We start from the raw sequence: 23,628 nt of genomic DNA on the forward strand, positions 1-23,628 counted from the left end.
AGCACCGCAGCAAACCGCAACTAAAGGCTGCAGCAGCTTCAAAGACTTAAAAAGACTTTCAGAAGAAGACACAAAATGTTGGCTGAGAAGTCAGTATTTTAGCTTTCTATTTTTTGTTGAGATTTTCTCTCAGAACCTAATAATACTGATCAATTTCTTGTTTTATTTTAACATGAAAACTCACAAGACATGAAAAAATGTTTTCCAACACTGACTGAAATATCTTTATTCTTTATTTTTGAATCTCTTAACTGAAGCAGGAACAGATCGTTAGATAAACTGGTGCTGAGTCCAACAAAAAGCATTCAAATACTTCCACCTGGTGTCCTGTTTGAGACTGTGACCACCTCATGTTTTAATGATAAACAGATTATATTTTTTCTTAGGTTCTGCAAATATTGATGTTATATTATTGATGAAACAGACTACCATAATTTTAGGCAAAAATGCAGTATTCTCATAAGTAAGAGAAAAGGACTTCTTAAACAGGTGTTGCTTCTTTGTTCAGTTTCAGCAGCTTACAAGACGGTTCAGAAGATTAATCTTTGCTTTTAAAAGGACAATGTAACCAGTCCATATGCGTCTATTACAAACACATTCTAAAAATACTGTTGCCACTTATTTTAAGCCTCTGCCTCAAACATCTTCTTCCTTCCGTCCATTCCAGATTTGTCCTCAATGTTTTTGCGCCAGTCACCAACATCACGAAGTTCCTTATCCTGAAACAGCAAGATGTCAGAAAGTCAGAACTGGGATGGATGGTAAGTTTAAGAATGAATGGAACAAACAAAAAACAAATGGACAACACAGAACATGAGTCATCTTCTTTTGGCCGCTGTATTTTCTACTTTTTGCACAGTCCTATAGTTTCTCACCTCCTCTTTGACTTCCTTTTTGACCTGCTTCAGGTTGGCCCTCAGTTCCAGGTTGACTGTATGTTTGGAGCCAAGCAGAGCCTTCAGCATGGCGTCAGCAGACATGCGTACTTTCTTCAGGACAGGCTTCTTGAACTTTCCCATCAGGTCTTGAACTTTGATCTTCAGGTCATCTATCTGGAAAAGGGTAATGCACACACCACATTCAGAGTTCATTGGAAACTGTTTCAGCACATGTCTAAACATTTGATGGAAACTCTTCAGAAAATCATATTTGCAGTCAGGCCTTTGTGAGCTTTGATTCCTCACCAGTCAAAAGTCAAGAAGTTTTTTGGATGAAAGGCAAGATTTATTCAAAAGCCAAGAAAATAAGTTTCATTGTCTTCTTTACAAGCACTAAAGAGTGTTTACTACGTGTCTAATTCATGGATACATATCATTTCAATGCGTTTCAACCAAGAGAGCTTGTTATCTCTCCAAATTTTTATAAGGAGCACTCAAAGCATTGAAAGCCATTTAAGTAGAAGTATAAAGTAGGTCTTTATTTCTACTAATGAGAATCTAAATGTGGTAAAGAACGTTTGGATAACAGCTTTTACACTTAATGGCTGCTTTTTTTTTTTTTATTAAATCACATATCTCTGGACACTTTCGGCTGCTGCATCTCACTTCCCACACAACACATGAAGTCAGGGTGTTGTTTTTTTTTTTTTATAATTGAGACCGCTGTGTCTCTGAGCATTTGCAAAGTTGTTTGTTTAAAAGTTTGTTGAGGCCTCTGCGTCTTCACTCCTGCACTGTTTTAGTAAACGGTGTGACAGAGGAAGTGATCCCATCGCTCAAGAAAGCAAACTATCAAATAGCCGCCCGAGTGGTGAGACACTATCAGTGGGCGGTGCAAAAATTTTGTCACTAGTGACGTCAATGCCATCTCTCTCCCTCCCTCTCAACCTTGCCTACCGGGAACACAAGGGCGAGCCTTAGTGTCATCTGCTGGCAGCTTTGGTTAATTGCAAACGAAAGGAAGAAATCACATTTATTGGGCTGTGTACCAATGAATGACAGTTACTTGAATGTTAATCACACTTATCACATCATTAAAACCCTCTAGCTAAAGTGGCTGAACTGAAACAACCTTCTATCACACACTTAACTTCTATACTAACAACACATTTGTCTTGTATAACCCATTTGAATAACAAAGGGTGAAAATACAAAGTCAAATGATTTTGACAGTAACTGACTTTAAGGTGAAGAGGAAGCTCAGTATATAATTTATTATATAGATTATATAGATAGATTATATCTATCCTTCCTAAATTGTGACACCACATCAATAACCCAAGAATAGTACCATTGGAAGGGGAGAAATCAGAAAAGAAAGAATTTTGTTTAATAGTTGTTTTTGAAGAAAAACTTTGTTGAAGAACTGTTCTGGTCATTTTTCTTTCTTCCCCTCTTCAAATTATTCTAGAATTAATCTATACCTTTCTTAGTTTTTCCTGGGCAAATAGATTGATAAACAATTAACCAGTCAACAAACTACTGGTGTAACCCCGTCAACGGAAATCAACATGGCTTCACCCCAGTCTGAAACATCCAGCCATTGAAGACCCGTTCAAAGCAATAGAAAATATGATGTTGGACTTGACTGAAGAGCTAATTCCAGGTTATGCTAACAAAATAATAGGCACTAATCCCAATGAACTCGGAACCATCATGTCAGAGCTCATGGCAAAGGTGGAAGCAAAAACACCCAAAGATATAAAGCCTTGACAAAAATGTTAGGTAGCTTAGCTGTAGTTTTCTTTGCACGTTTTAAACACACACATCAGGTGGTGGACCAAGCGGCAGAAAAACTCAAAACTCGAGCACAAACAATATCACAGCTACAGGAGGAAAATAAATTCCTCCAACACACTCTGGGAGTTTCTGAAAGGGCAGTAAGCCAAGCTAATGCCCAAGTAGCAAACTTAACAACCCAGGTTGAGCAGTCAAACAAAGAAATTACTCAACTAAAAGAGAACAACCAGGAGCTTGAGCAATTGTTCTTTGCTTTAGGGAACCACACCCCACAGGGGCCCTCTGATCGGGAGCTAGATAAAATCACTTGCAACATCCCTGTCAGGGACTGGTGGTGAGGTAGGACCCAGATGCAGCTCTCTTGGTTCAAAAGCAAAATTTATTCCACAAAACGGGGAGCAACAGCAGGAACAAAAGGCGCGGCAGAGCCGGATCAAAAACACTTAACTGTGGAACAAAATCAGAACTATGAAATACAAAGACTATAAATAAACACTATGACTATGATAACAAACTGTGGCTATGAGGCACGTAATCAAACTTCTCTTTGTGCAAAGCATGAAGGGTTGGTGAGGATTCTGCAGTGACTGAAAGGAAACCAGGAAGCTAAATACTGTGGAGGGAGTGATCAGTGACATGAGGTGCAGCTGTGAACAATGAGCCAGGTGACGTGAGTGAACTGAACGTGACAAGGGAAAAACATGGCTAGAACATGACATGATTAAACAAACTGTGACATAACATAAACTGATAGGGCAGACTGTGACAATCCCAAAGTTCAAACCCACTCCTAGGGGAGCATGCGACACACAAGCATATTTAGATGACATAGATTTTTACCTGCAAACGTTCCCAAACGCATCTATTAGTGACAAAATCTACTTGATAAAGATCACATCCAGCCGTTAAGTAAGTAGATTCATTGTGCGTCAACTCGATTACATCCAAAATTACTACAAACATCTCTGCCAAACACTTGAAAGAGAGTTTTCAGATGAGTTGGCCCAGTCTGGTTTCAGAGGCCATGATGGTTAAACAGGGACGGAATGAACTGCCTCAGCAGAATTATTACCGCCTCCTCAAGGCTTATTTTGGCTCCAAAGGAATGGAAAATGGAAAAAGACTTCTTCTTCCAAAACTTCCATCCAGTTACTAGTCATCACTTGGGAGTCATGGCTAAGCCTTGTGTAGCCACAATTCTGCAGCTACATGAATGGGCCACTCTAGGTTTCCAAAAACATAGACAAGCTAAACAGCCAGAACATAACACGGTCCAGACGCTGAACGCTGAACCCTTGCCTTTGGAGGTAGAAGGAGCTCAGAACAGTAAGCTAACCAACAAAAGAGTCCTGACCAGAGCAGCCCAGTGGAGGTCACAAGACACCACCGGCACAACCGTTTTTATCAGGGAAATGGCTATTTGAAACCTCGGTGGCTTAGTAAGGAACAAGCGGGAAACCACAAACCTCCTTTTAACCCGCACAGAAGTAAGTTCTCCCCCAACCGGTACCCCAAATACCCAGTTCGGGAGAACCAGAACGACTACAGAAATAGATCCCAGGATAGACCTCCATGCACGGAGTGGTCCCAATTGCCACCTCAACAAGAATCACACGAAACACACAAAAAGACAAACAAAGACTTTCCAGAAACAGTCTGGAAAGGAAAAGGAGGCATTTGGTCTCAGTCAAGACGACATTTTCTGCTAGAAATGCTGCTAAGAAATGAAAGAAAAGAAAAAGGACAAAAAGTCTGACCTCCTTTCCATAACCGCTGTGACACCTGAAACAGTCCTCCCAGCTGATTCCTTTCCCCAGCTAGAACAAGCGGCAGAGCCACCTGCAAATTCTGCCACTCCAGAATCTGAGCTGGGCCCACAACGGGCTCAAACAGAGTCACAGATTCCTTGGGAAAGTGCAGAGGAGGAGGTGAATAATCCTCCTCCACGTAGTGCAGACTTGGTTGTCCAGCTGGATCAAAAATAGATCTCCTCTGACCAGGACAACTTCTACAACAATTTATGTGCAGCCTCTCTGAAAAGGGAGTCACACGAAAATTTTACATCTCTTTGACATTGGAGGACATGCTGAGACATGAAGCCCTCCTCAACACAGCCGCAGACATAACTTTAATGTGTCACTCTTTAATAAACTGCGCAAGGCAGCAAACACAGCAACAAGGAGTTAAAACTCCAGCCCTGTTCTCTGGAAGTGCGTCCATACTCCTCTGATAACACTACTCTATCAGCAGTATCGCTGATACAATTATCGATTGGTCCAATGACTCTGGTTCATCCAGTATATGTGTCATCTCTTGAGTCCATTCCTTTGCTTATCTGAAAAGATCTTCTGAACTGCTTCGACCCTCTACTCGATTTCAAACGCTTGAAAGTGTGAGCACAGGTGCGAGAACCTCTGACGATTACTTTTCCTTGCGACGAAGACTTCAGCTGCTATGTCCTTGAAAGTGAAAAGCACAACGCTATCAAGCAAATAGCTCTGCTCGAGTTGTCAGAAAAATTAACACTAGATAAAGTTTCCTAGCACAGCAAGACACTTTCTTGTGCACATTACAACCGTCAGTGACACATTACTGCCCACGGGTACTCGGAGGTCTTGAACTGCAAGAGTCTCAAATAGATGATGTCATGATACCTCTGTGGACTGATAAATCTGCAATCAGTAAGGACCAATATGACTCACTTGCTCTAGTAAACGTCAGTCTCCAGATGGTGAAAAAGGCTTTCCGATTCCCATCAGATCCAATACCGACACTCACTCAGTGGGTTTACATGATGAGATTAACTCGATTATAGCTATAGTTTGGTTATGCTCCTTATCTGAGCAAGGGTAATTATCCTTTGTTACATGGCGGTGAATAAATCGAATCACTGGCACAAAGCATGCAATACCACAGTAGATAAGTGGCGCTGTACCCATTTCAACTATCGCTAATAGAGCCACTTCCGGTTGACATCTTCACCACCAACAACAACAAAATTAAGGCACTCGAGAAAGATGGCGAACGAAGAGCAAGATGAAGCTACGTCCCTCTACATTTGTGATAAGCATGGTTATGGCACAAACGCGATGCACAACGGCGCATTCTCCATCTCGTTGTTTGTTTCGTCGCCTTCAACTTCTGGAAAAAAATTCACGCGAAAAAATACAATGTCCTGTGGTCACTGACAACAGTGCGCAACATTTCTTATCTGCCTGATATAGACAATCTGAAATCAGGACAAACGAGCCCGGAGGCATGTTAAGTGGCTAACGCCCAACACGCCACAATAGAGGCACACACAGCAAATGTCCCTCCTCAGTTATATATGCAACCAGGCCAGAATCTCAATCACTCACAAGCTCTATTCCAACGCTCACCACTGTTCTTTGAGCTTGGACTGTCCCTGGAAGCAACACCTCTTTTTGGCCTAGATTCTAGGACCACATTCTTGTTAGTGAGCAACACCGATGAGGAAGTCATACTGATTCCAAAGACTATGCCCCTGGGCTGGTTTATCAGCACTGGTTTCCATGACTTTGAGCTAGGCATCCTAATACTTGGGCGCATCTCACCTCCACTGCTATCAGGACACCAAACAACCAGCGTTGTCTACACGAAACCCTCAAAGACAATCGCGCTCTTCTTGGTCATGACTCTCGACCAGGACTCAGTAGTCGCCTACTAAGCTTACTCTACCCGATGCACCACCAACCTTTGTGCGTCAGTATAAGATCCCTCTGGCATCCCAGGGACCTATACAAGAAATCATCTACGCACGATCGAGGAAACCTCATTTACGTTGATTACATTCTCCTTCGTAGTCCCAGCCTGGATGCACACATACAAGAAATCGAACACGTACTCACCACTATGAGTGAGCAAAAATCTCAGTCTAAGTGTCAGTGGTGCAACACCAATGTAGATTATGTCGGTCTCCTAGTAGGGCCAAGTGGTGTATAGCCACAGATGAAAAGCATTCAGGGCATCAGTAACAATAATACACCCTCAAATATCTCTGAGCTTCGCAGCTTCTTAGAAGTCTGTAACTATTCTCTGCAGTTCATTGAAAACGATGCAGACATAGCAAAACCGCTTGACGAACTACTTAAAAAGGAGACACCTTTTGCCTGGGCCGAGCCACAACAAAAGGCCATGTCAACCTTCAAAGACAAACTGTGCACAGCACCATGTTTAGCCTATCCCAACTGTGACGAACAGTTCCACCTTGAGGTGGGATCCTCAGCTCACTGTTTAAGCGCTGGTCTGTATAAAAAATATGACCAGGATAAACGCGTGGTGGCAAAATATGCGGATGTCCTAATCACATTGCAACTCGCTATGGCACATGGGGTAAGAAATTTATTGATTTGCACCAACTCCAACTATGCTTGTCTCAGCTTCTCTTGCCATCTTGCCACTTGGAAACGTAATGGTTTCCTGACTTCCAACAGAAAAACACTGAAACATAGGGAATTGTTTCTGGCATGTAATCATGCCATTGAAGCTAATGACATGCAAATTTATTGGAAGAAAGTCAGAGCTCACTCACGTGTACCGGGGCAAGACAAAGAACTGAACGACCTGACAGATTCTTTGGCAAAACAAGGAGCAATGCATGGCACTCCCTGGTCACTGGACCCCGCCTGGCTACCTCAAGAAGTCACCGCGTCAACTATAAAACAAGCTTAACCCGTCACTCCAGCGGTGCTGTTTGATCTCGCTCTTGGCTACCCTCTGTTCTCGGTGCTAATTGATTTACTGTTTAACTGCTTTATTGTTTGGTCTTGTTTGTTTGTTTTCTTTTTGAGGATCAACTCCCACTAATTGTTTCATATTGTCCTTTCAGGTGCTGAGAGCTGAAGGTGGTGGTCCTGGTGTCCCTGATGGTGGTTCCCCTGCCAAGTGTCTGCCAAATGCATAAACATTATTGCTTTATTTGCTTTTAAATCATTTTCTAACTGTCTAAGCTGTCTAGATGGTGTCAAGCAAACAACGTGTTCTTGAAAAATAGTTGCAGCTCAACTTTGTGATCATTTACATAGAAATAATCTGTTTGAAGAGTTTCAGTCAGGAATCAGAGTGCATCATAGCACATCAACAGCACTGGTGAAAGTTACCAATGATCTCCTCTTAGCCTCTGATAGTGGACTTGTTTCTGTGCTTGTCCTGTTGGATCTCATTGCTGCATTTGATATGATCGATCACAGCATTCTGTTACAGAGACTTGAACATGTTATTGGGATTAAAGGAACTGCATTAGGCTGGTTTAAGTAATATTTATATGAGAGATTCCAGTTTGTTCTTGTAAATTAAGAATCTTCCTCACACATCGGAGTAAGTCATGGAGTTTCTCAGGGTTCTGTGCTTGGACCAATTCTTTTTACTTTATACATGCTTCCATTACGTGACATTATTAGACAGCATGGCATAAATTTCCATTGTTATGCTGATGATACTCAGCTGTAATTATCTATGAAATCAGATTAAACCAATAGGTTGGTCAGACTATAAGTATGTCTTAAAGACCTGGATGACTCAGAACTGTCTGTTTCTAAATTCAGACAAAACTGAAGTTGTTCTCTTTGGACCTGACCACTTCAGGGACAAATTGTCTAGTTATATAGTTACTCTCGATGGTATTTCCTTGGCTTTGAGTTCTATAGTGAGGAACCTTGGAGTTATTTTTTACCAGAATTTATCATTTGAGACTCATATAAAACTTGTTTCTAGGACTGCCTTCTTTCACCTTCGTAATATTGCTAAAAATCAGGAACATCCTGTCTCAGGGTGATGCAGAGAAACTACTTCATGCATTTGTTACTTCAATATTGGACTACTGTAATTATTGGGCTGTCCCACACATTCTCTGAAAAGCCTCCAGCTGATCCAAAATGCTGCAGAGTTCTGATGAGCACTAACCGGAGAGATCATGTTTCTCCAGTTTTAGCTTCTCTTCACTGGCTCCCTGTTAAATTCAGAATAGAATTTAAGATTCTTCTCCTCACATATAAAGCTCTTAATGACCGAGCTCCGTCATATCTTAAAGATCTCATTGTAAGGTATTTTCCTAACAGAGCACTTCGCTCCCAAACTGCAGGTTTACTTGTTGTTCCCAGAGTTACTAAAAGTAGAATGGGAGGTAGCGCCTTCAGTTATCAGGCCCCTCTCTTGTGGAATAAGCTGCCAGTAAATGTCCGGGAAGCAGACACCCTTTCCACTTTTAATATTAGGCTTAAAACTTTCCTTTTTGATAAAGTTTATAGTTAGGGATGGCTCAGGTAATCCTGAAACATCCCAAAGTTAAGCTGCTTAGACTGCTGGGGGACCTCATCTGTCACACCTTTCCTCACTTTGCTCTCTTTTTTCCCCTGTTTAATTTCTCAAATGATACTATGTACATGTGACATTATTGTGGTTATTAACTTGTGTTTCCCTGTTCCAACAGGTATCCTTTGAATGGTGTTATGGTGTTTTTCCCCCCTCTTTTCTGTCTTCTCAAACCCCAGCTGGTCGAGGCGGATGGCCACCCTTCCTGAGTCTGGTTCTGCCAGAGGTTTATTCCTGTTAAAAGGGAGTCGTTCGCCACAGGCACACTAAGGACAGGAGATTGGACTGAAGACAAGTTTCGGTGCAATCTGTTGGTTTCCTTAGCTAGGATATTGTTTTTTTAATTGGCTCGATATGAATTAATTGGATTATTTTGAAATTAATTAATTGGATTTCATTGGGTTATGATTACAATTAATTGAATTCCAATTGACTATTGAATTGGACTATATTATTTAAGTGCCTTGAGATGTAATTTGTTGTAATTTGGCGCTATATAAATAAAACTGAATTTAATTGAATTTAATTGAATGCCTCCTCTCCATGACTATATCTTGAGATTATATATATCCTCAATCTTGAGGATTGATGACAAGGGGCAGCCCTGGCAGAGTCCAACATGCAGTGTAAACGAGTTCAACTTAATACCAAAAATGCAGACACATGCCTTTGGTTATACAAGGACCAGATAGCTTGTAAAAGCAGCTCTGGTACACCATAGTCCCTCAGCACCCCTCACAGAATCCCTCAGGTAACACAGTCGTAAGCCTTTCCCAAGTCTACAAAACACATGTAGACTGGATGGTCAAAGTTCTATGATCCCCTCAGTAACTCTGCAAAGATAAAGATCTGGTCCACTTTTCCACGACCCGGGCGAAAACCACACTGCTCCTCCTAAATCTGAAGTTTGACAATCGGTCAGAGCCTCCTCTCCAACACTCTGGAGTAAACTTTCCCTCGAAGGCTGAGTAGTGTGATCCCCCTGTAGTTGGAACACAACTCCCTGCATTACATGACCTTCAAGCAACATTGAAGAGGTGTGTCAGCCAAAAAAGCCCCACCATGTCCAGAGCTTTAGCATCTCAAGAAAATCTTGTCCACTCTCGACACTTTCCCACCGGGAAGCTTTTTAACAACCTCATTGACTTCTGCCAAGGTGATGGACAAGTCTTCCTCTGAGTCCTCAGACTCTGCCTCCTCACTGGAGAACATGCTAGGCGGATTAAGAAGCTCCTCAAAGTGCTTCTTCCACCGCCCAACAATATCCTCAACCCAGGTCAGCAGTTCTCCACCCAAGTTAACCACAACCTGGGAAGGCTCCTGCTTTCCATTTGAGTTGTTGAATGGTTTGCCAGGACATCCTTGAGGTCAACCAAAAGTCCCTCTCAATTGTTTCCCTGAATTTCTCCCACACCCAAGTTTTAGCTTCAGCAATCACCAATGCTGCAGCCATTTTAGCCACTCGGTACATGTCAACTGCTTCAGGTGACCCCTGGGACAGCCAAGCCCGAAAGGCCTCCTTCTTCAGCTTGACTGCTTCCCTCACTACCGCAGTCCACTGACACAACAGGCACCAACAATCTTCAGGCCACAACTCTTGGAAGCTGCCTCCGCAATGGAAGTCCTGAACACGGTCCATTCAGATTCTATGTCCCAAACCTCCCCTGGTATGTGAGAAAAATTCTCCCAGAGGTGCAAGTTAAAGTTGACGGCTCTGCCGATATTTGGTCACAAGTCTAATACGACTACAGAGTCGATCATCAACATTTTGTCATGATCATGCTTGCTGTAGTATTTTGGTTTGGTTTCTGAGCCTTTGGTGGGATGGAGCAAGTTTCAGGAAGTCTGACTTTGGTCAGCTCCTGCTTACACTCTTCAGCTCTGTGATGGACTGGGAACCTGACAAGGGTGTAGCCCACATCCCGCCAAATAGAAGCATGGATAGGCTCCAGTACCCTCGCAACCTTGAATTGGATTAAGCGTAGAAAATGGATGGATGGAGAGATTATATGTTACTCCAGAAACAATGAGGACACTTTGATATGAACTGGCACAATGTGATTTTCTGGTCAACTCTTTAGTTTGGCTATGTCCCAGAAAGGAAGAAAGCTATTGTTATGTTAGCAAGATTCAAATGTACAAGCAAAAGAGCAAAATTCAAATGTACACCAGAAGCAAAAGATTAATGCTGATGCAGCACGTTAATTTAGTTCAGTTAGACCATGAAGTTTCACTCAAGTTGCTAGGATGTTGTCCATTATTAGGAAGAACCTATTGCATTCATTCAGAATCATGTTATCAATCAAAAAGAAGTTTTGTAGAGTGTTGGGTTAATCTACCTCCTTGTTGGCTTTGTTGACTTTCATCTCCAGGACGTATCGCTCCTCATCAACAGCATCGATATTGTGGTGGATCTCCCTGCACAGGTCCTGAGCACAGAAACAAACATTTGTGTGTATAACTTTTTACAGTACATCCTGTATTATGTATCTAAGCTGTGATCTGACCTATGCATTACAGGACAAGCAGCCTGCTTTGACAGTTAAGCATCATTCTTTCTTTTTTTTTTTGTGCTTTAAAAAACTACTTAAAAAAATAGCTTTTGTTATTCAGAGATCAGAACTAAGAGTTGATGGTATCAGGTATCAGGGTATTTCAGCCACCTTCAACATTAAAAACATTTATCTAATATTCTATAGGTCATTGTTTTCCCAACCAAATAACCCTATAATCTGTCAATTTAGGGCTCCACAAGACCTCTGAATGTGTCCCATGGTATCAGGCACTATAACTTCGGTATCAGATCATTTAAGTCCTGTAAATTGTGACATTGAACCTCTGTGAATCAGAATCATCTTCTTCCATTGCGCTATGGCCCAGTTTGACTTTAGTGCCAAATGTAAATTCTGACAGCAATAGATGAGGACCAGTTGGGCATTCTAACCTGTGTGCACCCATACACAAAAAGCTGCAATGTGTTATATGTTCTCCCAACTTTGTATGATAGTCAGTGCAAAGATTCTCAGCTTTCGTTTTCCACATGCATCAGTGTGCCTAGGTGCAAAAGGACCAATTAATATAGGTTCTAGGCACCTCATGTCTCACCACTGCTGAACAGGCTACAAGTCCAGGGAAGGCTAGAGTGGTGGAAGGTACTGTGCCAAAAGCCTTCGAGCGAGAGATTGCTGGTTTGAAAACAAAAGTTTACGCTTAGAGCTAGAATATACGATCATGGTTATACAGTTACAAAAATCTACATGGTTGCGACTCTCACAATTTAAAATCATGGATTCTGACACTGCTACATTTTTAAATTGTTGACAAACATACTCTTTGCCATTTTTTGGTGGACTCTAAATGCAGAGGCATAGAGGAACATTTCTCCTAAGCATTCAAATACACCAAAACTCACAGGGCCATACTATCATTCAGCAGTAAGGTTATAGCTATGACAGTTTCCCAGGATGGGAGGTGGAATATTCTCTGCTGTCCAAGTCATTCACTGTTCTTAATCCAGTTAAACTGTTTTTCACCTGTGAAAGACCAGACAGAGGTTACAGCAAGCTAGAAGAGCAAGACTGAAGGCAGGATCGTTTCAGCATAGAGATACAAACCGTCTGCTTTAATGTTTGGAAAATTCCTTTTTTTTACATTATCATTTCTTTTTTATGACTACTGAGACAGTTTTCTTATTTTAAATGAAAACATACATTCTCACATAAATGTTGCTCTGGTTTGTGACACACCTGCAGCTCTTGCATGGTTCTCGGCATGGACAGAGGAGGGATGCTCTCAGCCATGTACCTCTCCCTCTCTTCCTCTCGCTCTCTCTCTTCCTCCTCCAGTAAACCTTTAGCAATGGACAGCATCAAACTCTGCCAAAGAAAAAGACCCATGACACCAAACGTCAGGGCACAACGAAGACATTTAGACTATTTTCATTAGCAACAGTTTCTGTAAAGTTTGAGTATGTATCACCAAACAAACATGGGCTTCTTCGTTGTGTAAGACCTTGAAAAAAATAATATTTTACCTTTAGATGAAGCTTGCGACTTGAAGACATCTTTTTTCTTAAAGATATAAGAAAACACCAATTTGTTATGACAAAATTTTAAAGTTACAGTATATGATTTTTCAATTAGATGCAGCAGTTTTGTTGATTTAAAATGCGTGAATAACTTCGATTAATATGAAGAAAAATGAGACCCAGAATTACTCACTCCGACATGTTGGTGTTTGTTTAACTTCAAAACCCTGGAAGAACCATGATACTGTGCATTTTAGAGAGAATAAAAAAAGGTGATGATACAAAGACAAAGTGATTAAGTACTCAATTATATAGAATTATATCTCAGACATTAAAAAGTCAGTGGCTGGCAGAAACAGAGGGAAATGTGACAGTGAGTGCGTGTTTGTCAAGCTACAAACAGCCCAAGGATGCGTCTGTCCACTCTTTTGGAAATAATACCACCACTGAGAAGAAACACGATACTGATGTGAGTATCAACAACCTGCCTCAGGGAAAAGCCTCAGGTCTATATTAGGTTAAGGATCTGGGTTCAGTCGGCCCCTCTCTACACCCTTGTCATGCAAAGCCTGTCGTCTGGAAGATCTTTAGGAAACACCTGGTACACCCTGTTGATGGAAACATCTCAGACATGGCCGAGATATTACCCATCATCTGAAAATAAAGGCAGAGCAGAAAAAGCCAAACAATCACAGCAACCAATAAGAAAGTGGAGACCTAAATGGGCTTGGCTGCATTTGAGAATGTTTATCCAGTCAGCAAATGATGGTGATCCCAACTCAGACGTCACTAGTAACTATAAACTGACTCTTTGTTACGATGATGGTTTCAAATGGAAACACAACTGATACATCCAAAGGCATAACTGGATCATTTTGCTCTTGTATATAACCACATGTTTATATCTGCATTGGCCCTGTAATGGACAGGGCCAACTAATTAAATTAAACAAAGTATCATCAGCATAAAAAGATCTGCGTAAATGTATGTTTAATGCATTCAGTTAACTATTAACAATAGATAATTGCTGTAATAATTACTGTATATATACAAATATGGTTATATAGTGACAGTCTGCTTAAATTATAGTGGATGCATAACAAAATAACAGTAAATGTTTAGAAAAAAATAAAGAATTTAAAAAAAAAAAAATTACACTTGAAGTGAAATTCAGAATGTGAAAAACGACATCTCTGAGAGATGATGGATTCCAAATTAAAAATCTGAATCAGCTGAACACAGCAAACAACCAGGACATATTCTCTACAAAAATGTCATAATGCCAGGTCCGGTTGGCCAAAATAATGACACACTTTTTTCAATAATGTTTGCAGTGATGCTGCTCCTTTCTTTTTTTAAGTTATAGTTGCTTTTAGGGTAAATCTGAGTCCTCTTAAAGTTTACTGCATCATCTAAAACACAGCTGAACTTAGCTGTTTTACTGCATTAGAACATTGTCATTGATTTAGATTTCTTCTAAACAAATTTTACTAATAGCTGAGAAGTTTGAGCAAGGAACACGAGGATCGTCTCATTAAATGATGCTGTCTATCAAAGCACTATATCACACTCAGCTCTCTCTAAATCTGTGAGAACACAGCACTAAACACTGGGACCATCATTTTCCAGCTCTTCAGTCCATTTACACCAACAAACTTAGTCCCGTTGCATTCCACACCTGCAGCGTTGACAGCTTTGCTCCCAAAATATTGACACCCAAGTGGATATCTCAACCTCCCTCATTCTACTGTAGAAGTTTCTGATGAGCTAACTTCTTTGCCAGTTAAAATATCCAGAGAAACATATCTGTTGTCATTCAAGCTAAAGAAAAGCCTCCACCTGACAGCCAAAAACCTAATTTCCTGTTTGGAGCTGTATGCCAAATGATTTTTCTGTAAATAGCAGCAGTAGATAAGTTAAATATTCCTTACCTTTTGGCTAAAGATGAACACAAACGAATGCGACAGAGTTGGGCAGCACCTCTGTTTCTGTCATCAGAAGTTTATATATATTGCATTCCCAAAAAGGAAGGAAACCCTGTCTTTCTCTTTATGGGAGTCAATTTTCAAACTGACCAATGGGCCCCCACCCTGGCTCCTCCCTTTTTTGGACAATATAAATAACCACCTGTCTTGATTGTTGTGCTGATTGCAGTATGACCTTTCGAAATGCTTAACGCTCAGGCTTCTTAACGTTGTTTAGGTTCTACAAAGCATTGTGTTTCTTGTTAAATCATTCACATTGACACTTGTGGCACTTATTATACAATACTAAAAAGATGAAAAAAAAGGTGAAGGTGGAAGTGCAGAGAAGACTCAACAATATATAACTCAATAAACATGATCATAAATGAGACTGGTGCAGTTACTGGGTGGGACAGATCTGTGGTCTGGAACAGATTTTCAGCGAGAGGGACCAGGGAGCAAAAGTGATGAAAGTTGAGGACACAGCAGGTGGGAGACCAGAGATTTTCAAAGGGATCATTCCAGACTAACTTAATGGCTGCTATTAAGAAACCATTAACAGCTGGTGTCCCTGTAAGATAAAGAGAAAGTTTCTGAACCTACTCAGCCTACTCAGGATTTTCAAAGTAAGAGAAATGATGAGCAACAGCAAGACTTCCTTATGATTTTAGCAAAGTTACTGGCTTATTTAATTAAGAAAACTGAACCAAGTGCGAAAGCTAACTTCTTAATCTGTTTTCACTTTCCATCCACACATTTTATTTCACTTTGAGCTTATTCTTACTGTACAATTCAATGGGCGACTTAACGTAGTAATGATCAAGTAGATCAGCTTCTTTAATATTTCAACAGTACACATTCAATGAGACTTAAAAACATGACATGAGAAATACATTGCTTCACATTTCTGAACATCATAATCATCAAGAACATTTTGGGCCACTGAGAAATCACCTGAGCGAACGAGTTCAAAATCTAGTTAGTTTGAAATGACAACATGAGGAATTTACAAGCAAAAAAACTAAATCTGCTGATACTTCATCTACTACAGAGGCTCATCAGTATTTCAGTCTCATCAACACCTGTGTCAATAAAACCCAGCTACTGTACACCGATGAACAGCAAATATATCACAGCAAAGACCACGTTACATAAATGTCTCGTGCATACTTTTGTTTTAAATAAACCATCCAAAAATATTTAATATTTTACGACATTTCAACAGGCCAAGTCATACAAAGTGTGCAAATGTCCCCATGTGGTCACGAGACAACTTCAAACGAAGGCACCGCACTTCCACTTCCACTCCCACCACACCTCTCACATGGAAACTGAACTGAGCAGTCAGGGCTAAACGCTGAGCTGTTCTGTACAAACTCTTCTTCCCATGGCTGTAAGAAAGATCAAAAACAAAATAATAAGTGTCTTAATGTTTTTCTGTAGGCGTTACCATTTGTCAGTAAACTGAAGTGGAACATAAAGAATAAGCTAAGTCTGGTTAGCACAGTAGCTAACCAGAACCAGGCTTGTATTGGTGGACGCACATCATTAGACAGCCAGTCTGGACTGTGAATTCAAGTATGACTTTATTGATTTTCTGATCTAATCATATCTGAGTTGGACATATTTCCTGGCTTCTCTCTATGATTAAGTTTAAAATTTAATTCTGATTGAACTGTACAGAAGTTCAGATGGAGGTCGTAGTTGCAGCAGGTTAGGAGTCCAGAACTCTGTGGTACTTCCACATACAGTAGGTCATGTGCCTTTCTGTCCATTAACTTCTCTCCTATGGCTGAATAAAGGGATGCCACTAGCACCCAAAACATTTTACTCATCATCCGTTTGGCATTACCATGGCACAATAAAGCCACAGCTTTTCTAAATCTTTCCATCTTCAAAGGTGAAACATCCTCATCCCAGTTTGTTCTCCAACTGCCATCCAAACAAACAAAATAATTGAGAAAAGTTGGCTTTGTCCCCAAATACACAGAATGACCCTGATCAGAGGCACGTCACACTCATGTGGTACCATTAGCCTCAACCTGCTCTTTCCCGTGTTTCTGCCCGACTCCCACCTGGACAAACCGCCACAGTGTGATCACCTGTTTGCTAAGAAGACGTCCCACCTTGACCTTCTTTGTTGACAGAAAAATTAAATTTTGGATAAACTTGTTAAGTGGTGGTATAAATATATATATATATATAATTTAAAACACAGCTCAGTGGCATTAATTCATTAATACTGGACTTTATACAGAGCTGCAGCAGACCGGTGATACAGTGTTCCCCACACAGGACAGGCCATAGAGTCCAGGCTGGACTCGGTCTGAAATGCTCACGAACAGAAACGGGTCAGATTAAAACAGGTGTTCATGTGCAACACGAGCAGATGTGATCCAAATAAAGATTCGAGTAGCAGATTTTCAGGAAGAAAAGCTTAACTTCAAACACACCCTCACAAACTTGGCTTTCCCAGCAGATGTTGGCAGTTCACAACTGGCATCAGAAGAATTTTAGAATGAAAGCTTGTTCTAGACTTAACGTTCAAAGTCTAATTGTACAAAGGTGAGGAGGGATAAACTGTATGTGACAAGATATGAGTGTTAGGACAGTCTATGGCGAATCTCCATATCATCACTATCAACCGTCTCAGGTCGTAATGAACAGGGCAGTCAGCAAGAAAGAGCAACATAAATCATCGTGTTGGACGGACTTCCAGCCACTGGCCAGTCAGTCATCTTTTGGTTTTCCTTATTTAAAAGATAATCAATGTGAGCAGACCATCTCAGAAAATAAAAGATGATTGTAGAGCAGCCAGTTAGTAGAACAATGTTGTTGTGGAGTCGGCTTGCAGAACAGTTTAACTGCAGCAGACAACACTGTCAAAGAAATGCTAATCTGTCTCTTTGCTGTCATTAGGAGGGTTACATTTTATCAGATATGGGCTGTATGTGGTGGGGGTCCTGATCTCGTTTAGTGTTTCCAAACCTGGGGTCCGTGCCCCCCTAAGGTCAGCACAAAGTTTTCACTGCACAGAGGCTGTCAAACTTAGATTTGCATACATAATAAATTCATTACACATTTAGTGGATAATCAGAAGTCTGTGAGGATGAAGTGCAACGAGCTGCTGTTTCACACAAAGCAGTTGGCTGCCACAGAAAAGTGCTTGCATGTTTATGCAATAAAAGATTCTTGACAGAGTGCACCTTTAACGTTTCAAACAGCCGACTGATGTGCTCTACATCTGCATACCTGGCAGACACATAGAGGGAGCCACCGCTGCAGATGATCAGCATAAAGAACATAAATGAGCTGTGAAATGATGAGCTGTGCCCGTAATTTCTCTGTTGAGATTTTCTCACGCCTGAGACAGTTCCCCACCTGCAGCAGTGTTTTGTGCATGTAGAGTAACCCCTGAATTCAAGTCTCCACTCTGTTGTGTCCTCACTGATTTTAGATAATAAGCCCACATATTCAGCATTACACATTTTACAGGTTTATAATGTAAACTGGCAGGACACATTTACTTCATATTATGTGCTCTTTGGGATGCATTTTTCTCCCAAGTGTGAATGTAGCTAATCTAAAGACCACTTCCCACGTTGTACAAGTGTGACATCAATAATCTCCTGAGATCACCAGTTATAGGAATTCCCCTGATATAGAAAAACAACACAAAGGCAATGCACAGAACTGAAGCAGGACTATATCCACTATACACCCAACACTAGAACACTGTTATCAAGAGGTTGCACACATGGCAGTTTAGTCTATTGCATTTCCTAACTAGTAAGGATGAAGAGGGAAACTACAGCCAAATCACATTTACAGGTCTGAAAGAAAAAACAAACAAAAAAAAACCATCAAATTCCTGTTTCTTACAACCACTGAACTGATAGGAGATCAATAACATCCAGCAGACCAGTCTACAAAAAGAAGTACAGCTGCCCTTGGTTGTCTTTTGGAAAAGATCCAATACCATTGGAGGAACAAAGAGAGTTCTAAGCAGCAGCCGAGCACTGTGGGAGATGGAGTCAGGTCCATGCCACTTTCCGTGAGATGGCCTGTTTGAAGCACTCTGGGTCGATGTTGCCGCCCGGCCGCAGCGCTCTCTCTAAACTCACCAATACATTTTGGTGGCACTCGCGAATGTTGATTGGGTACTTGGCCCTCAGGAGCTCATAGGCAGCGATCAGCCTCATATTCTGCTTCACCATCAGATACTGGATAATACAGGTCGGCGCCAGAGAGAAGCCGTCCCGACAATGGACAAGAACACGTTTCCTCTTCTCAGTGGAGGCATTTATGCACTCGTTGATGTCCTCAAAGCAGCGGTGCTTCAGTCCTGAGCCATTGCCGAGAGCATCAGGCACATCTCCAATGTCCACTTTGAGGCGGGACCAGCTGTGCCGGGCACCGCGGGAGCATGTGCAGGGTATGATGTTGAGGGAGGGGCCTGGTTCTCCTGGCACACTGCTCATGTCGATGATACTGTCGATGTTGTTACGACAAAGCGTGCGCCCATTGTATGCTGCATTCAGGTTACCAACAAAGATGTAATCAGTCACCTTAGAAATGACAGGTTCGGAGTACTGGAAGTGTTCTGGTCCGCCAGGTTTGGGCTCGGGCATATCAGGGCCCCTGGCTCCGGCCGGCCCTGTGGCAGCTCTCCTACTGTAGTTCCGCAACTTCTTGGAGCCAGAACGGGACGGAGGGTTCGAGTCTGACTCAGAACTGCTGTTCCATGGAGGAGAGAAGAGAGAAAAGCGACTAGAGGACTTGCTCTTGTTGAGGATCTCCACAGGGCTGGACAGACCGGAGCTCGAGGCTGCGGTCGAGGCCGAGGCACAGAACAGAGACGCTCGCTCCAGAGAACCTGTGCTGCTGGCAGCTCCTGCACTATGAGCCTGCTCCATCTGCAAGAACACACAAATACACACACAATTCTCACTGGAGAGTTTCTGTCCAAACCAGACCCAACAATGTGCCGTGATGTCAGCTGTTTACAGGACCAAGTGTCAGGATGATTAATAGTTTCTGCTCATCAACCTCGTCAGAACCACAGTGAACGACGTTGGCCACTTATCAGCGTGACTGCTGAGAAACTCTCAGCACTCGCCCTTCTGGTAACTTTGCCACTCATTGGGCAGATGTCAGTTGGTGCTATGAAACTGAAAACATCCTGCGGCTAGCCTAACGTTAGCTCAGGGAAATCCAATTTTCAAAGCTTAACTTTGTTACTGGCAAATAGAATGTTTACTTTCTTTAGAAGCAGATTAATTGATTCAACCGGCTACATTAGCTCGTCCATGGGTCCCCCTGAGGTCGGGACATTTTATTGCCCTTTTTAGACACGAGACGTTAGCAACGCTAACAGTTTCATCAATCTGTCAGAGCCGCACATATATCTCACATACCCTCAACAGTGATGAGGACAGTCAAAACATGTCATGAAATAACATTTCACTGCAGTCTGACAAGTGCTGTGGTTGTGTAAAACATACCTGCAGTGGATGGAGCAGCTGAGAGCAGAACTCTGGCTTTTTAAACGCATTTACATTATTAAAAATAGTTATTAGCTTCATTTTATACAATATTTCCCTTTTCAGTGTGGAGATGGAAGACAGTCAACTCTATACTATCTGCGGTGTGCATTTGTACATCTGACACTCAAACTGTCAGCAAACTACACAGAACTCACCATTCTGTGGGCAGATATTGGTTTTAAACACTGCCCTGCTCAGTTAGAAATTGCTCATAAGTTCATTCAAACGTGCAACACACTGTGTTAGGAGTAACAGCTGCCATGTCCTTCTGCAGATGACAGCTGTTGTCATCTTCTCTGAGAAAGTTTAGAAGCACTTCTGTCTGAATTCTCATTTTACTATCGAGTTAGGCTGCTGATACAGAGGTAATGGTGGAGTTTGGTTGAAAGCTTCGCCGCAATACTGCACACTAAGGAGAGCAGACAACGACCACAGCCCTGCGTAGAACATTAAAAATCGAACTTTTGGTTGGTCGGCTTGGTTGAGATGCACACAAAATCTCAGAATTAACCACAAGATGAAAAACAGAGTTTGACTTAAACTGATCAGACTCAAAGGCAAGAAATTTAATTCTTCAGCAAACTTCAGTTTTTTGTTTGTTTTCCAATGAGCAATTCCCACGATAAATCACTTCATATCCGGTGCTGATTTGCAGCCAGAACCAAACTCAGAACCAGCCCCAGGTAAACTGGTGCAGCAGTAGCACCAACTCTCTGCCAGTTAAAATGTTACACCCCTTGTGATTTATCAAAAAAAACTGCTTAGCATCTAGTGGCCACAGTCCAAGTGAGAACAATGGCAAACTGAGCTTCAACAGAGACGTGAAGCTGACGGTGAGGGAGCACGTGAGCTCATGATTCTTCTGCTTTTCGTGTTTAACGGCATAACATTTTAGGTCAGTGTTTGAACGCCGTGTTCAGGTCATCCTTTATGACTGAACTTGTATTTGCAACTACTGCAGTGTGTTTTTATGTCACCAGCTGCTCACTCACAAAAGCATTTAGAAATCCTGTTTGAGGTGACATTAATACCTAATGGACGGCAGTTCAAAACATGTGTCAGTATTAACAGTGTTCATCAACACAAACTGATTCAATTAAGACGTGTGTGACAGGGAAAGGCTCAAATTATAAATCGAACGAGATGTTATCAGTTATCACATAATGATGTGGTTCTGTAGTGCCAATGCAGCACCGGCATCTGGTTCGAGATGGCCGAAGAGGGGAATCATGGTGCTTTACACATAAGAAGGTGCGGTGGTGGGCAGTTTTCAGTGGTCTTCAACACTAAAGTGTGTAGGCCGAATGTTAAACATGAAAGCACACAGTGTTCACCTTGTAGCGGCAGGACTCAGGTGCTACAGTTTACCATGATTGTTGGTTCACCGTCTCCTGAACACATACTGATGTACGTCTACAGGCTCCAACAGCAATATCTCTGCAATTTATCCATGAAGCACAGCATTTTTATTTCTGATGACTCGTGCATCTACAGATAACATTTTTGTTCGGCACTAATGCATTTTGTTCAGGTTCACTCCTGACTCCCACTCAGGACAAAAACAGATGTGCGTGTTGTGGAATTACCTGAGCTTTGAGGTTGTTCTTCCACTCCTGGGTCTCCAGAGCCTTGAAGCGCCCACTGCTGTCAGAGGAGACTGACACACAGAGGGGCCGGTGGGCTCTTGGAGGGAGCTGGGGGGTGAGAGCCACAGGGACTGGCCTCGCATTTGCATGCTCACTCCTACTCATCATTAGATTTGGACAGGAACCTAAAACAAACAGGAGGGCATTTACAGAAGCCCCGTTAGTGATGACACTCAGTGGCCATGTCTGCACATTCACAAACAACCTCTTCAAATGTGTTCATGAAGTTGTTTTTATTGGTAGAGATTGGGTCTACTTTTGCAACTTGAAAGAAATACACAAGCTGAAGCTATCCCAACAGCTAATTATCATGCTTTAGCTCTTCAGATGTTTCAGTGAAGTGCCTTCTCACTTTAACTGTAACAACGAAAAATATTTTAACTCATCAGATCCTGCAGCATATGCACTTTAGGGGAAATGCATTTGGAGCACAGAGGTCTCCACCTACCAGCACATTCTGAACGGGAGATGGACTGAATCTGCAGCGTCTTCTGGGTGTTCAGTATGTTGTGAGGAGCTGTCCCTGAACCTGTGGAAGAGAAGTCACCTTGCAGTAAACGTGGCTCAGTGAGGGATGACCATACTTAACTGTTTAAAGTAGGCATTACACAGCAAGAGTCTTACCGAGCCTCCCATTCTGTTTGCAAAGCACCTTTTGATCCAGCAGCTGGTGTGCAGTCAGCTCTTTGGTCCACTCTTGCTCAGCTTCCATGTTCTGCCTCCTGCTAACAGAGGCACGTTACGGAGGCTCAGGCGGCCCGTCATATCTGGCAGGCCGAGTAACACTTCAGCTCCATGGGACAAACATCACCTCAGCTCTTCCTTAGATGAACTAACACGGCTGCTAGCGTCAGCAGCTAGGTTAGCCGCTAAACGCAATGTTACCCAACCAAACAGCTAGCTGAGTGTGAGTCATGTTGTTAAAGTGGGGGACGCTCCAACCGCTGGTTAGTGCTGGTGGGGGCGCAAGGTTGAAATAAGCTAAAGCATGCACATAAGGAGCCCGGGCTTACATGAAGAGTGAAGCGTTTCCTTAATAGCATCGGCCAAAACAGTGAACGTAAGCGAGCTAACCACCGCTGGTTAGCGAGCAAGCCGAGGTGCTGCGGGCGACGCAGTTCACTGCGCAAAAAGCGTCAGTCAGAGCCACAGCATGTTGTGTTGGAATACACACGGCTAAAGAGTGTGTATTCATTCATACTGAGGTGCAGTGACGAGTTGGCTTGCTCCTAACCACCTCCACTAGCCCAGTCGCGTCACCGCCGTGCGCGCGAGCATGACCCCCTGCAGTGACTCTACCCGTTAAAATGCAGCTCGTTTACCAGGTAACATTTTGTCCTGAAGCTGGTCTTACAGGACACGTAATGCTCAATAACCGCCTTTAAACACCTACATAATCGAGTCTGTATGTAACTGAAACAACATGGGTCATGTTTC

The 23,628-nt window shown here is 42.2% G+C and overlaps 2 protein-coding genes across 2 annotated transcripts; both read right to left on the reverse strand.

Annotated features, from left to right (window-relative positions):
* Window positions 1-325: 325 nt before the first annotated feature.
* On the reverse strand, window positions 326-13,142 carry LOC140307582 (troponin I, fast skeletal muscle-like). Its single transcript, XM_072386532.1, has 5 exons — window positions 13,042-13,142; window positions 12,755-12,883; window positions 11,348-11,437; window positions 876-1,052; window positions 326-719 (listed from the first exon to the last, which is right to left on the reverse strand). Exons 1-5 carry the CDS (start codon window positions 13,069-13,071, stop codon window positions 624-626), a joined length of 522 nt encoding a protein of 173 aa, XP_072242633.1. The 5' UTR covers window positions 13,072-13,142; the 3' UTR covers window positions 326-623.
* A 2,668-nt stretch (window positions 13,143-15,810) lies between these two features.
* On the reverse strand, window positions 15,811-23,628 carry LOC140307580 (uncharacterized). The gene is made up of 4 exons (XM_072386530.1): window positions 22,816-23,628; window positions 22,640-22,720; window positions 22,132-22,316; window positions 15,811-19,915 (listed from the first exon to the last, which is right to left on the reverse strand). Exons 1-4 carry the CDS (start codon window positions 22,901-22,903, stop codon window positions 19,034-19,036), a joined length of 1,236 nt encoding a protein of 411 aa, XP_072242631.1. The 5' UTR covers window positions 22,904-23,628; the 3' UTR covers window positions 15,811-19,033.

The sequence above is a fragment of the Leuresthes tenuis genome, unplaced genomic scaffold, assembly GCF_036924035.1.
Source record: "Leuresthes tenuis unplaced genomic scaffold, fLeuTen1.0.hap1 SCAF_5, whole genome shotgun sequence".
Classification (NCBI taxonomy): Eukaryota; Metazoa; Chordata; class Actinopteri; order Atheriniformes; family Atherinopsidae; genus Leuresthes; species Leuresthes tenuis.

Excerpts from the sequence above, each read along its gene's own strand:
- LOC140307582 (XM_072386532.1), bottom strand. The coding sequence starts at position 13,071 with ATGTCTTCAAGTCGCAAGCTTCATCTAAAG. Across the intron at positions 12,884-13,041 it reads GTCGCAAGCTTCATCTAAAG|AGTTTGATGCTGTCCATTGC; the intron begins GTAAAATATTAT and ends TTTCTTTGGCAG. Across the intron at positions 1,053-11,347 it reads TCAACAAAGCCAACAAGGAG|ATAGATGACCTGAAGATCAA; the intron begins GTAGATTAACCC and ends ACCCTTTTCCAG.
- LOC140307580 (XM_072386530.1), bottom strand. The coding sequence starts at position 22,903 with ATGGAAGCTGAGCAAGAGTGGACCAAAGAGCTGACTGCACACCAGCTG. Across the intron at positions 22,721-22,815 it reads CAAACAGAATGGGAGGCTCG|GTTCAGGGACAGCTCCTCAC; the intron begins GTAAGACTCTTG and ends TCTCTTCCACAG. Across the intron at positions 19,916-22,131 it reads AGAACAACCTCAAAGCTCAG|ATGGAGCAGGCTCATAGTGC; the intron begins GTAATTCCACAA and ends GTGTTCTTGCAG.